At 42.0% G+C, this 15,446-nt stretch overlaps 1 protein-coding gene across 5 annotated transcripts in view; it reads left to right on the top strand.

Annotated features, from left to right (window-relative positions):
- RAPGEF4 (Rap guanine nucleotide exchange factor 4) overlaps positions 1–15,446 on the top strand; it is a 310,050-nt gene that overhangs the window by 183,550 nt on the left and 111,054 nt on the right. For all 5 annotated transcript variants that reach the window (XM_077272682.1, XM_077272680.1, XM_077272681.1 and 2 more), the window contains one exon: positions 15,374–15,443. In XM_077272682.1, coding sequence (XP_077128797.1) covers positions 15,374–15,443 — 70 coding nt within the window. The remainder of the gene's footprint in view (positions 1–15,373; positions 15,444–15,446) is intronic.

Here is a 15,446-nt window from a genome sequence, read left to right as displayed (position 1 = left end):
ATTACTTTAAGACTCTAGTATTAACTCATAACATCAGAGTGGCAATTTCAGATCACAAGAGCTTTCCAGACACAGAAACGAAACTACAGCTGTGAACTGGAACAAAATGCAAAAACAAACAAGGACTAAAGTCCAACTTAGCTGGGAGTTGTCTAGCAGCAGGAACATGCACAGAAAGGCTTCTGATTACAATGTTGACCGGCATAGAAGTGACAGAGGAGCAAGGCTAAATAGCGACTCCCACATCCTGATGGAAACAGGTGAACAGAGAGGATGATGCACACCAGTTCAATTCCACCAGTGGCCACCGGGGGAGCCCAAAATCCAATTTCACAACATGTGTGTGTGTCTCAATGACATATATATACAGTTAGGTCCATTTATATTTGGACAGAGACAACATTTTTCTCATTTTGGTTATAGACATTACCACAATGAATTTTAAACAAAACAATTCAGATGCAGTTGAAGTTCAGACTTTCAGCTTTCATTTGAGGGTATCCACATTAAAATTGGATGAAGGGTTTAGGAGTTTCAGCTTCTTAATATGTGCCACCCTGTTTTTAAAGGGACCAAAAGTAATTGGACAGATTCAATAATTTTAAATAAAATGTTCATTTTTAATACTTGGCTGAAAACACTTCATTGGGAATGACTGCCTGAAGTCTTGAACTCATGGACATCACCAGACACTGTGTTTCCTCCTTTTTGATGCTCTGCCAGGCCTTGACTGCGGTGGTTTTCAGTTGCTGTTTGTTTGTGGGCCTTTCTGTCTGAAGTTTAGTCTTTAACAAGTGAAATGCTGCTCAATTGGGTTGAGATCAGGTGACTGACTTGGCCATTCAAGAATATTCCACTTCTTTGCTTTAATAAACTCCTGGGTTGCTTTGGCTTTATGTTTTGGGCCATTGTCCATCTGTAGTATGAAACGATGACCAATCAGTTCGGCTGCATTTGGCTGGATCTGAGCACACAGTATGGCTCTGAATACCTCAGAATTCATTCTGCTGCTTCTGTCCTGTGTCACATCATCAATAAACACTAGTGACCCAGTGCCACTGGCAGCCATGCATGCCCAAGCCATCACACTTCCTCCGCTGTGTTTTACAGATGATGTGGTATGCTTTGGATCATGAGCTGTACCGCGCCTTCGCCATACTTTTCTCTTTCCATCATTCTGGTAGAGGTTGATCTTGGTTTCATCTGTCCATAGAATGTTATTCCAGAACTGTGCTGGCTTTTTTAGATGTTTTATAGCAAAGTCCAGTCTAGCCTTTTTATTTTTGACACTTATGAGTGGCTTGCACCGTGCAGTGAACCCTCTGTATTTACTTTCATGCAGTCTTCTCTTTATGGTAGATTTGGATATTGATACGCCGACCTCCTGGAGAGTGTTGGTCACTTGGTTGGCTGTTGTGAAGGGGTTTCTCTTCACCATGGAGATTATTCTGCGATCATCCACCACTGTTGTCTTCCGTGGGCGCCCAGGTCTTTTTGCATTGATGAGTTCACCAGTGCTTTCTTTCTTTCTCAGGATGTACCAAACTGTACATTTTGCCACTCCTAATATTGTAGCAATTTCTCGGATGGGTTTTTTCTGTTTTCAGAGCTTAAGGATGGCTTGTTTCACCTGCATGGAGAGCGCTTTTGACCGCATGTTTACTTCATAGGAAAACCTTCCAAATGCAAGCACCACACCTCAAATCAACTCCAGGCCTTTTATCTGCTTAATTGAGAATTACATAATGAAGGGATTGCCCACACCTGTCCATGAAATAGCCTTGGAGTCAATTGTCCAATTACTTTTGGTCCCTTTAAAAACAGGGTGGCACATGTTAAGGAGCTGAAACTCCTAAACCCTTCATCCAATTTTAATGTGGATACCCTCAAATGAAAGCTGAAAGTCTGAACTTCAACTGCATCTGAATCGTTTTGTTTAAAATTAATTGTGGTAATGTCTATAACCAAAATGAGAAAAATGTTGTCTCTGTCCAAATATATATGGACCTAACTGTATATATACATACTGTATATATGTTTTAACGAACATTTGAGCACATAAATCCATTAGATGTCGGTTTTGCAAGCCTGCGAGAAAATCTCGCAGTAAGGATGCCATACGGATTACATACGGAGGATGCCATGCGCAAAATACGCTGACACACCCTGCCTATGGATGACATACGGACCACTATTTTGGGAACATTTCTGCATATTACGGCTGTAATAAACGGATCGTATTTACATATGCTGAGTGTGACGCCGGCCTAAAAGTCCAGGCACAGAGGGCAATTAATTGCATGAAGGGTGTGAGAACAGATGATAGGGTCCTGGTTATGAAAGAAAATTTGTATGGGCAAAACAGGGATAGTTAGATAAGTATGTTGAAGCGGTTAGGCCAGTCTGAAGAAATGCGTTTTTATGGTATGTAAAACTGTGGGTATTGGGAAATAATCGAATTGCCTAAAAAAATACAAAAAAATACAATATTAAGTATCTTTGTATTTTTTTATATAAGTTATTGTAGAACTTAAAGCCAGTAGGTCGAGCTTTCTTAATATGCGCTATTACATAATCTAATGAGTTGTATGTTTGCCCCCTTAGCGGGACGCAGTGTGCGTTTCCTAAATCCTTGTTGAGATGGAGATGATGCAACATGGACGGTTCATTTCAAAGACTTTATTTTCTGAAGGCCACGTACATCTGATCACGAAAAGATTGAAGCAGACAAAAAAAAAACAACTAAAATTACACAATTGTTTAGGACTGACGCATGGGCCAATAACCTTAAGCATGCATCAATACTCAATTATACTCGTTATTCCAAAATAGCTCGTTATGGAAATACAATATCTGATGAGACGAGCTGCATCAAAAACAGCAGATTATCACGATCAGGGGCTCTGACCTTCGCTATGTAAATGTGTGCAAACTCATTATACATGCCAAATGACAGAAATTATTATGAGGAGGCTGTTAAATGATTCGTTCTTTAGAAGCCGGAGCCCGTGATTGAATAGGGGAAATCTTCATGGTTTCCATATAACTGATTCAGCTCTTACCTAAATGGAAATATTCTCTTATTTTTGTACACAATGAAATCATCTGGGGACTTCATGTGAAAAGTGCAGGGGTCCTGAGAGGCCTTTTATGTATTTTGCTGAAAGAATTGGTGTGAATTGTTGCATACCAAAAATATGGTTCAGCTGAACATAAGAAATGCCCAGAGAATTGCAACCTTTGCTCAGACACGTCTTTCATTGAATAGAGGGGAACCCTAATAGGGGGGTGCAACACCTCTATTGGCTCCATATTCTGCAGTAGGACCCATACATAGGAGTTGTCGCAGCCTTGTTATGGTTTGTAATTGAAAGAATTGGTAGATAATACCTTGAATAATAGAGATGATGGTGATAAAGACCACATATAAAAGGAAACAATCCAGGATGTCCGGTAGGGTGAGGGATAAAACAAAATACCTATGGAAATGTATCATATTTGTGGAAGAAACATGGTTTTAAAGGGGTAGGCAATAATCAATATTTATCAACTATACACAAAATAGGTGATAACTTTTTGATCGCTGAGGGTCCCAATTTTGGCATCCCCTTTATGATCGCTGAAGGATAGGGATGAGCGACTCTTTGGATGGTCGAGTTCGACCGAACTTTAGTACAGAGTTTGGTTCGGGTACCAGAACTGCATCAGAACTTGAAACCGATAGAAGTTAATTGGGACTCTAACTCTCTCTTTCTCTCCCTCTCGCTCCCTCTCTTAAAACTGTCTTCAGGGAGAAGTCCATGTTCGGAGTTCAGCACCGGACATTAAAGTTCGAGGTTCATTCCAGACACCTACAGTTCAGGTTTGCTCATGTCTACTGAAGAGTCAAAACAAAAGAAAGTCAAAACCGCACCCTTCCACATACAAACTGAAGGTCTCAGTGGACACAAGGGCGCACGTCCAAAACCAGAGAGCCCATCCTGGCCAGCACCAAGACCACAAAGAACAAAAAGATGCCACAATGGATGGTGAAAAAATAGGAGCTTACATTTATTCTGCCTCCTGTAGCGACGTTTCGGTCAACAGACCGTGCTTGATAAAGGTCTGTTGACCGAAACGTCGCTACAGGAGGCAGAATAAATGTAAGCTCCTATTTTTTCACCATCCATTGTGGCGCTGTCTTTTTGTTCTTTGTGGTCATGTCTACTGAGGGTCTCACTATTGACACCCCCATTTGTCAGAAGAACTGGGGTCATATTTCCCCTATTAGATTGGACCAGTGGTCACGTATGTGCACAGAACCGACAGAGGTAGAATGAATGGTGCGATGGTTATTGTGTATTCCTGACCGTTGCTCTATTCAAAGTCGGGACATGGAACCCTCATTCTCCTGATCGGTGTAGGTTCCAACAGTGTGGCCTTCAGTATCATACATTTATCACGTATCCTGTGAATAGTCTTGGTTCAAACACTTTGAAATTATTTTTTGTTTTGGGACCTGCAGTCTTCATCAGTGACTATATGATACCAAATCCTAACAGTGTGTAATGTAGACATTGTCAGGATCCTGCTCTACTTGCCGGTTCGAGCACTGGTCTTGGGATCATTCATACACAATTTGCATACTTCCAGCTTCTCAAAATGTTTCAATGTTCCGTTGAGAGGTCAGAAGAGAAGCTAGTCGGCACAAGATCGCAAGTATGTAAATCGTTTATAAGTAGTCACGTGACGAGCGCATGAACTGTCAAGCAGTGCCAAAGTTGCTGCTTGGCCTAGAAAACCCTTTTAAATTAAATTCACCCCAGTTTTTTAGCAATGTTCAGTTGCCCATCTATCTTATCCAGACCAGGCTGACCAGTTCACTTTAGTAGCAAAGACTATTTTTTTAAGTTATACTAAGTGCTTTTGGCCACTGCTTCACTGTTTTTGCACTTAGTTTGCGTGACCATCTTTGGGCCGGTTTAGATGCAGAATTATCTATTCTTCAGCAAAAGACATATTGGTATAGGGAAGCTAGAGGGGATTTATCTGAAATTTATGGCTAATAGTATGAAATATTTCCGTAAAACATTATATTGACCTGAAAGACCATGAACTGCCAAGGAGTTTCCAAAAACCAAGGCAGCTCCTATAAAGGGGTTACTGTATGAGACAGAAAAAATCCAGTTGCAAGGGATTGAGATGAAAGGGATTCTACCAGCACAAAAAGCTGATCAAACTAAGCACAGAGTCTCGGTGCCCCCTTGGCTTGGCCAAACAGTTCAGTGAACCTTCCCTCTTGGGCTATGTGCACACTTTGCAGATTTTGCTGCAGATCTGCAGCGGATTTGACGCTGCGGATTCGCAGCAGTTTTCAATGCGTTGTACAGTACTATGTGAACTTTTGGAAAACAAAATCCGCAGTGCACATGCTGTGGAAAAAAATACGCGGAAACGCAGCGGTGTTTTTTCGGCAGCATGTCAATTCTTTGTGCGGATTCCGCAGCGGTTTACACCTGCTCCTCAATATGAATCCGCAGGTGTAAAACCACAGGTGGAATCCGCACAAAAACCGCGGAAAATCCGCGGCAATTCCGTGGGTAGTCCGCAGTGCGGTTTTCCTGCAGATTTTGCAAAAACAGTGCGGAAAAATCTGCACACCAATCCTCAACGTGTGCACATACCCTTACTTGTTATGCATCTCTCTCTGCTCCCCTCTTCCTTGATTGACAGCTGTGGCTATACAGGAGGCAGATGCGGGCGGAGAAAGTTGGAAAACAGGTAGGTGTGGTGGTGAACTGAACTGTTTGGCAACGCCAAGGGTCCACCAAGCGCCTGTGTTATTTTTTTTGCTGGCAGACTCCCTTGAAATACCTGACATCACATGGACGAGAATGGCTCTTTTTCTGGGGAATAAAAAAAAAACCAGACCCTGTGTTCTCATTTTGGGCATCCCCTTTCATTAATTAGGATGTGTGATATTTATTCTACTGTTTACTTTTGGATAAATACTGTCCTGTGTCAGATCTGTGGTCCGAATATCATTTATACAGTACATTAAATTATATATTTTATTTTACTCACATATATCGTGCCATTAATTCCACAGCTTACAGACATTATCATCACTGTCCCCATCGGGGCTCACAATCTACATTCCCTATCAGTATGTCTTTGGAGTGTTCGAGAAAACTGGAGGAAACCCACACAAACACAGGGAGAACACACAAACTCCTTGCAGATGTTGTCCTTACTGGGATATCAATCTATATCCTGCATACAATCTGAATTATAGGGGGTGACAGCATTGTCAGGATATTGGCAGCTCCATGGACAGAACGACGGATAGGTTGACATCAGTTCCATAGTTGAGTTTATTTATTTGAAGGAATGTGATTGCTTCCATTTATTTCCTCGTTTTAAAGGGAACCTGTCACCTGAATTTGGCGGGACAGGTTTGCGGTCATATGGGCGGGGTTTTCGGGTGTTTGGTTCACCCTTTCCTTACCCGCTGGCTGCATGCTGGCCGCAATATTGGATTGAAGTTCATGCTGTGTCCTCTGTAGTACACGCCTGCGCAAGGCAATCTTGCCAATATCATGAACTGCCCCCTTAGATTCATCTTACATTAGAATTTTTCGCCTTTGTAAAAGTGGTAATTTTTATGTAGTCCCAAATAGGATATGACAGCTCAGTGACAACCTTCTGCTCAGTATAATGAGGAGTTGAATGGTTGTCACAGTAAAAAAAGGTAAAATAACAACAACAATAACTATCTTATAAATCTGTATAAAAATGTAGCAGATCATTATAATAGATGTCTGTAGAGCGCTGTGGAATTAATGGCGCTTTATGAGTGAGTAAAAGTAAATAAATAACATAAAACAAAAAAAATGACTAAAATACAGAATCTAATACAAGGATCCAGGTAATAAGTTTTCCTTTTAATATCATTGGATACAAGGCCTGGGATATGAGATATTCTTCAGAGCTGGCGGTAGCACAATTATGGTAAAAGTCAAGAGATGTTTCTGCAGAAAATCTGATGGATTTGTGAAAAAAATGTGGATAGAAAAGAGGTTAATACAGTAATGGAATGTAATAGACATCAGGTTATCATGAATATAAAAAGGTCATCAATCAAGTGGGACCCCAGCTATTATAGTCTGCACAAAAGGGCAGCATACGTGGGCCCGAGCGCTCCTTATCAGCGTCTCATGTTCTGTATTGATGCCAGAGCGGGGATTGCTAACAGAGCTCATATGAGATTGTACATTCGGTTAGAACACTGATTTGTTCTGCAGATTTCCTTTTGAATCCTGAGAGGCAGCCTTATATAACACTTGCTATTTTTACCACCATATCTACCTTGGCAGGGCTTAGATGAAATAACATGAACTGTGTAGTCTAAAATCCAGTAAAAGGACAAGTAGAATATTTCTCATCTATATACAATGTCTGGTACTTTCATATACAGTAATACCCTCATTTCTATTATTCTATTCAATGCAAAAGCTGCATAGACAGCCACATGCGCACATATTCACAATAGGCAAATCTTGATACATTATGCACACGTAAACACATTGCACATGCATATGCATAGTACAAACATGCACAAAAGCGTATAGAAAGTACACACCAATACATAACATATGTACAGTTGAAACCAGAAGTTTACGTCCACTATATAAAAAGACACATCTGCATGTTTTTCTCAATATCTGACATAAAATTAGAATAAACCTTTCCCGTTATGTCAGTTAGGATTACCATAATTATTAATATTTGCCAAATGCCCGAATATTGAGAGAGAAAATGTTTTAAGGAATTTTTATTACTTACTGCAAAGTCAAAAGTTTACATACACTAAGATTACTATGCCTTTAAACGGTTCTGGACTGCTCATTTGATGATGTCCTGTGTTTGGAAGCTTTATGGGCAACATGTGAGTCAATTAGAGACACACCTGTGGATGTATTTTAATGCACACCTGAAACACACTTCTTTTTTGTGTAGCATCATGGGAAAATGTAAAGAAATCCGCCAACGTGTCAGGAAAAGAATTGTAGACTTGAACAAGTCTGGCTTATCCTTGAGTTCAATTTCAAGATACCTGAAAGTGCATCGTTCATCTCTACGAACAATTATACGCAAGTACAAACAAGATGGGAATGTCCAGCCATCACACCACTCAGGAAGGAGACGGGTTCTGTGTCCCAGAGATGAATGTGCTTTGGTCCGACATGTACATATCAACCCAAGGACAAAAGCAAAAGACCTTGTGAAGATGATGGCGGAAGCTGGTAAGATTGTTTCAGTATCCACAGTGAAACGAGTACTGTATCAACATGGGGTGAAAGGCCACTCTGCCAGGAAGAAGCCATTACTCAAAAAGAAACATAAAAAGCCAGATTAATGTTTGCAAATGCACACAGGAGCAAAGACCTTAATTTTTGGAGACATGTCCTGTGATCTGTTGGAACTAAAATTTACCCTTTTGGGCATAATGACCATCGTTACGTTTGGAGGAAAAAGGCAGAAACTTGGAAGCCTAAGAACACCATCCCCACCGTGAAACATGGAGATGGCAGCATCATGTTGTGGGATTGTTTTGCTGCAGGAGGGACTGGTGCACTTCACAAAATAGATGGCATCATGTGAAAAGAAGGTTATGTGGCAATACTGAAGCAACATCTCAAGACATCATCCAGGAAGTTAAAGCTTGGGTGGAAATGGGACTTCCAAATGGACAATGACCCGAAGCATACTGTCAAAATGGTAACAAAGTGGCTTAAGGATAACAAAATCAATGTTTTGGAGTGGCCAACACAAAGCCCTGATCTCAATCCTATTGAAAATGTATGGGCAAAGCTGAAAAGGCCAGTGCGAGCAAGGCGACATACAAACCTGGATCAGTTACTCCAGTTATGCCAGGAGTAATGGGCTCCCATTCCGACCAACTATTGTAAGAAGCTTGTGGAAGGATATCCCAAACATTTCACCCAAGTCATTCAATTTAAGGGCAATGGTACCAAATACTAATGAAATGTACGTAAACTTTTGACTTTGCAGTAAGTAATTAAAAATGCCTTCAAGAATTCTCTCTCTTTCATTATTCTGGCATTTGGCAAATATTAATAATTATGGTAATCCTAATTGACCTAATACTTAGCAGTGCAGCCTGTTATGAGATTTTGAGTTTAAATCCTGATAAAGACTACATTTCAAGAACGGTAACTATTTTTGAAGGAAACTTCTGAGCACTGATTCCCCCAAGTTGGACGATAATCTGTAGATAGATTACACCAATGTCCTGACTGTTTTACATGCAATGCAACTTGGCCTTCTTCCTACATGAGCCCCTGTGGAATCATTAGATTATTTATAACCATACTGATAGGGAATTTAGATTGTGTTCCCCGTGGGGACAGCGATGATAATGTCTGTTAAGCACTGCGGAATATGATGGCACTATATAAGCAATGCATAATAAATAAATACCGTATATAATAATAATTCTTTGATGCAAATTGTCTGCTGGTCTTTTGTGACTGACTACATTTTTTCAATAATACCTCTTGGGTTGCCTGAATTTGCTCTTGACTGACCTCCTGGTACCTGAACCCAACTATTCCTTTGTCTTCAGTTTTGCCTCCTGATTCTGTCCCCAGATCTGTCCCTCCATTTACTGATCCAGCTAGTTTGGCCACTCTTGCTTAAGTTTCCCTCCTCTGGCCAGCAGATACTCCGTGATCACAACCCAAGTGTCCCTGTTATAAGTCAAGATCCATTTAGATTCCTCTAGAACCTGCTAAACAGGAGTTATTGGGGGAGTTATTGCTCTCTTAACCTGTGTCTGTGGGGACGTAAACCTGGCACCTTGACTGTAGGCAGAAATTATAACAATGACTAAAAAAAAAACACAACGTCTGCATAAAAATTCAAAACAATTGAACTAAACTTTACAGAGTCTTATCTATATATATATATATATATATATAAAAGAGTGTATGTGTTTGTGTATCAGCCACGCCCACTCCACATAGCCCCACCCAATCACTAAGCATCTTTCATTTCACCAGAGCTGTTTAAAAGAAGCTGAGCTGTGATTGGTTGCTATGAGCAACAGTTTTCCCACTCCACAACACCTCAGCAGACACTGACCGGGTGGGAGAAATCTAGCATCCCCGGGAGCATAAGCTCCCAGCCATTGTCTGCCCCCCAGAAAGGAGCAGAGAGCACATGACAGAAATGAATTACTCCCTCCTGTATTACTGCCACGCTTTATTGTTACCAGCATAGAAAATTGCATCATCAGAGGCCGCACACAGAGCCGCACTGCCAGGTTACATAACAACACATCTCCAGGAACTCACTTCCCAGTGCCATCCAGCTCTGGACTATGGGATGGAGGCTGTGTGATGGGTATATGGGCACGGGACTATGGGATGGAGGATGTGTGATGGGTATATGGGCATGGGACTATGGGACGAAGGATGTGTGATGGGTGTCAGCTCTTTTGGAACTCCTAAAGTGAACCCGCAGAACCATGACAACGAACCTCCCAAGGGTGAGCTGGCCAGGTGGACCACCCCCAATACAGGGAGTGTTAGGTGCAGGCCCGAGGGAGACTATTGCCGCAGAAGCTGATACCCGGGACAGGAAGTAGGAGCGGAAAAGACGCAGAACAGGCTATAACGGAGACACAGGACTGACTGACAATGACTGTGACTAAGAATAGGCAGGATATGGCGGACGCCCAGGACACACTGGATATGGCGGGAACACAGGACAGGCAGGGTATGGCGGAAACACGAGACAGGCTGGTTATGGCAGAAACACAGGACATATGGTGTGGTATAACGTGGCACAGCTGTAGTGGTGCACAAAGAAGGTTCCCAAACCAGAGGCTATATGAAATAAACTTTGGCACTCAACTTGCAATGATATGAAATTTTAATGGCAGCCACTTGTACAAACGTTTCGGTCAGAGACATTGACCTTCTTCAGTGTACTTGGTCCCTTAGAAACACTATTTGTGTGTGGCTTAAGGTCAGAATTAGGTCCTATATGGATCCCATGTATCAGTGTGGATGAGGACACGATGGCGGGAGGCGGTATGTTGAACCGTACTACTCCTCGTCTGGGTAATGGAGTATATCCAAACGTGCAGGCTAGAAAATATGGTTGAGAAAATATTGTATGTATCCTCTCCAACAGTGAGATCCTGTGTGTTTGTGAACAGCGGTGTTCACATAGAGATATGGATCCAAAGGTGGACCAAAACTTAAGATCCCTGTCGGGGGAGGCAGAGGTGTGGATCCAGAACGCGGTGTCCACCGCTGGTTCTAAGGTGAAACACAGGACAGGCAGGGTATGGCGGAAACACAGGACAGGCAGGGTATAGCGGAAACACAGGACAGGCAGGGTATGACGGACACACAGGACAGAGCAAGGTATGGCGAATGCACAGGACAGAACAAGGTACAGAGGGGCCTGGGTCAAATGAGGACAAATGACAATCAGGCATGGAGCAGAGGAAGGAGTTACTTAAAATAGGAGAGACGCAGAAGGACTTCCGGGTCAGGATCCTCCTGGGTCAAAGAGAGGAGGAACAGAGCGTCTGCAGAGCAGAGGAAGGAAGTGCACGTGCGCAGAAGGACTTGGAGAGAGGAGTGCGCACGCGCAACCGATGGGAGCCAGGGACCGGTGGCGAGACTGGAGGAGAAGAGACCAGGAGGCGCGCGCACACCGCAGGAGCGCGCCGGGTCGGGTAAGTATGTCGGTGAGCAGGGGGCAGAGCGGCAGGCGGGGCAGCAGGAGCGGTGGCGCTGAGCGGCGTCATGACAATGGGTATATGGGCACAGGACTATGGGACGAAGGATGTGTGATGGGTATATGGGCACTGGACTACGGGATGGAGGATGTGTGATGGGTATATGGGTACTGGACTATGGGATGGAGGATGTTTGATGGGTATATGGGCATGGAACTATGGGATGGATGATGTGTGATGGGTATATGGGCACTGGTGTTATGACCCCAATGGCAGAGGATCTCAGAGGTTACAACAAAGTCTGCAAACACAAAAAACCAGCTCATAGGGAAGTGGTAACTAGGCTGACCGTATACCTGATCCTTGCACAACAACTAGCAGTAGCCGGTGAACGTACCTACGTTGATTCTAGACGTCTCGGGCCAGCCGGAGAACTAACTAACCCTATAAGGGAAAATAAGACCTTTCTTGCCTCCAGAGAAAAGACCCCAAAGTTGGATACAAGCCCCCAACAAATAATAACGGTGAGGTAAGAAGAAAAGACAAACGTAAGAATGAACTAGGTTTTAGCAACGAGAGGCCCACTGACTAATAGCAGAATATAGGAAGATGACTTATACGGTCAGCAAAAAACCCTATCAAAATATCCACGCTGAATATTCAAGAACCCCCGAACTGACTAACGGTGTGTGGGGAGAATATCAGCCCCCTAGAGCTTCCAGCAATATCAGGAATCACATTTTGTACAAGCTGGACAAAAATAAGAACAATGCAAATAACCAAAAATAAGGAAGCAGGACTTAGCTTATCTTGCAAAGAACCAGGACCAGCAGACAGGAGCAAACAGAAATGAACTGATTACAACGATGCCAGGCACCAGACTGAGAATCCAGGAAGTTTAAATAGCAACACCCCTGGCCTAACGAACCAGGTGGGTACCAAGCTGGGGAAAGACAATCCCAGTGCCATACCACTAGTGACCACAAGAGGGAGCCAAGAAGTATAGTTCACAACACACTGGACTATGGGATGGAGGATGTGTGATGGGTATATGGGCACTGGACTATGGGATGGAGGATATGTGTGATGGATATATGGGCACGGGACTATGGAATGGAGGATGTGTGATGGGTATATGGGCACTGAACTATGGGATGGAGGATGTGTGATGGGTATATGGGCACCGAACTATGATATGGAGGATGTGTGATGGGTATATGGGCACTGGGCTATGGGATGGAGAATGTGTGATGGATATATGGTCACTGGACTATGGGATGGAGGATGTGTGATGAGTATATGGGCACTGGACTATGGGATGGAGGATGTGTGATGGGTATATGGGTCCTGGACTATGGGATGGAGGATGTGTGATTGGTATATGGGCACTGAACTATGGGATGGAGGACATGTATGATGGGTATATGGCCATGGGACTATGCAATGGAGGATATGTATAATGGGTATATGGGCACTGGACTATGGGATGGAGGATGTGTATGATGGGTATATGGGCATGTACAATGGGATGGAGGATGTGTGATGGTATATGGTCACTGGACTATGGGATGGAGGATGTGTGATGGATATATGGGCACAGGACTATGGGATGGAGGATGTGTGATGGATATATGGGCACGGAACTATGGGATGGAGGATATGTATGATGGGTATATGGCCATGGGACTATGGAATGGAGGATATGTATAATGGGTATATGGGCACGGGACTATGGGATGGAGGATGTGTGATGGGTATATGGTCACTGTACTATGGAATGGAGGATAATCATTATAATTTGTTAGAACTAAACACAGTTAGTTACTATGCCCGGGCAACGCCGGGCTCTTCAGCTAGTATAATATATAAATATTTGGCAAAACCTAAAAATGACAACGTGTGCAATTCTGAGAACAGCCTTTTTAATGTGATTGGTAAATGTCATAAATGAAAATGTTTAAATTTTATTTTTTTCAGTATTTAACCCATATAAAAGTTAATAAAAAAAATGCAGCCAAAAAAAAATTACAGTTAGTCTGCTAGAAAAAAAAAGTTATCAGATACTGATGTTGATGTAAAATAAAAAAAGTGTAGATCTTTTTTTAAGTAATTTCTGAAAATGATGTACAATATTTTTTTTTGCAAAAAAAATTGATATTGTGTGAAAATGTAGAAATTACAGATGAGGCAAATAGTTTATATTTTAGGTTGGATTTTGTATGCAGCTTATGAAAAAGAACATTTTGGCATGCTCAATCTCCACTGCTTATAAGGGAGAATAAGTCAGTAATTCTTATTATGCTTTGCTAAATGATGGTGCTATATGCTATAACGCCATCATATGCTGCAACGCTTTACAGACATCATCATCACTGTCCCCATTGGGACAGTATGTACCATGAGGAAACCCACACGAGACGATACAGACTCCTTGCAGATACTGTCCTTGGTGGGAATTGATGCCAGATTCCCAGCGCTGCAAATCAACAGTGCTACCCACTGAGCCACCATGCTGCTCAAAAATCTAAATTATATTGCTCATGTTTGTTCCTTGGGGTGTATGTAGTAAGCAACCAGTATAAGAATAACCAAAGCAAAATGTCAAAGACTTTGTGTTGAAAATCTATGATAAAAATGACTGAATTGCAATTTTAAGCTGACAATCATATTAGTCCACAGTTCTATGTGTCAGTGTACTTATCGTGGATGTCCGTCCTTTTTACTAGACGGTTACCCATATGGTCACCGGATGTCCTGTTGCTAAAATCATCAGTAATCCACTACAGTCTTAGGGGAAGAGACATCAGGTTGCGTTTGATTTTTCTGCAGCGCCTCCGCAGGGGAAATATTACATTACACAATGACCTTTGAAATCAATGGACCGTTCTTGTAATCTAAAATCATTCCGAATCCTCCAGAGGGAAAGACACTATTTGTAGCTGCACTTAATAGATGTGAATCCTAAATAGTGGCCTATTACGTTACCTTCGTATTCTGTATTAAGATAATCACAAATGAGTTTTCTAAACCCTATTCATTGAGTAGCTTACTGTATGTAGGGAAATTTAGGGTTAAACCTGTAATTTCAGAAGCATTCACCATCTCAGTGGGATTCATGGTAATCGTGGCTCTGTTTATTGATTGCTTACTAAATTCATCGGCTAATGTTAATTATTGAAAGTGACAGTGTGTCTCGGAGTCTGCGGAGCGATCCTGCTTCTGTGCCGCTAATGCTTGTGCCAGTCATGAAGCGAGCTGTCACATTATCCCATTTGAAGGGATTAGATAGTCCATAAATATCACCGCTGTTTATCTAACACCTCCCTTTACTGGAATTCATATTCCTCGCAATAGGTCCGCTGTTACCTCTAGTGACGAATTTTGGAATTTTGGAATCAAATGACCATAATGTTGCTACAAATAATGTAACGGAAGGTTTACCTCTGTCATTCTGCTAGAAGAGAGAAGGAGGTGGTGATGGAAACGAAACGTTAGGAAATAGAATTTTATAAAGATAAAAAGGAAAAGTAGCTATTTTTTAGTGCCTGAATTTTAAGATTTAGTTCCATACAAGTAATTTTAATTTAATAATATCTTTTTTTTTTTTTTTTATAGAAATATCGGCAGTACATGGCTGGCTTCTTGGCTCCTCCATACGGCGTTCTTGAGACGGGCTCTAATGACAGTA

The sequence above is a fragment of the Ranitomeya variabilis genome, chromosome 7 (genome assembly GCF_051348905.1).
Source record: "Ranitomeya variabilis isolate aRanVar5 chromosome 7, aRanVar5.hap1, whole genome shotgun sequence".
NCBI classification, from domain to species: Eukaryota; Metazoa; Chordata; class Amphibia; order Anura; family Dendrobatidae; genus Ranitomeya; species Ranitomeya variabilis.
This window is presented reverse-complemented; position numbering and strand designations above follow the sequence as displayed.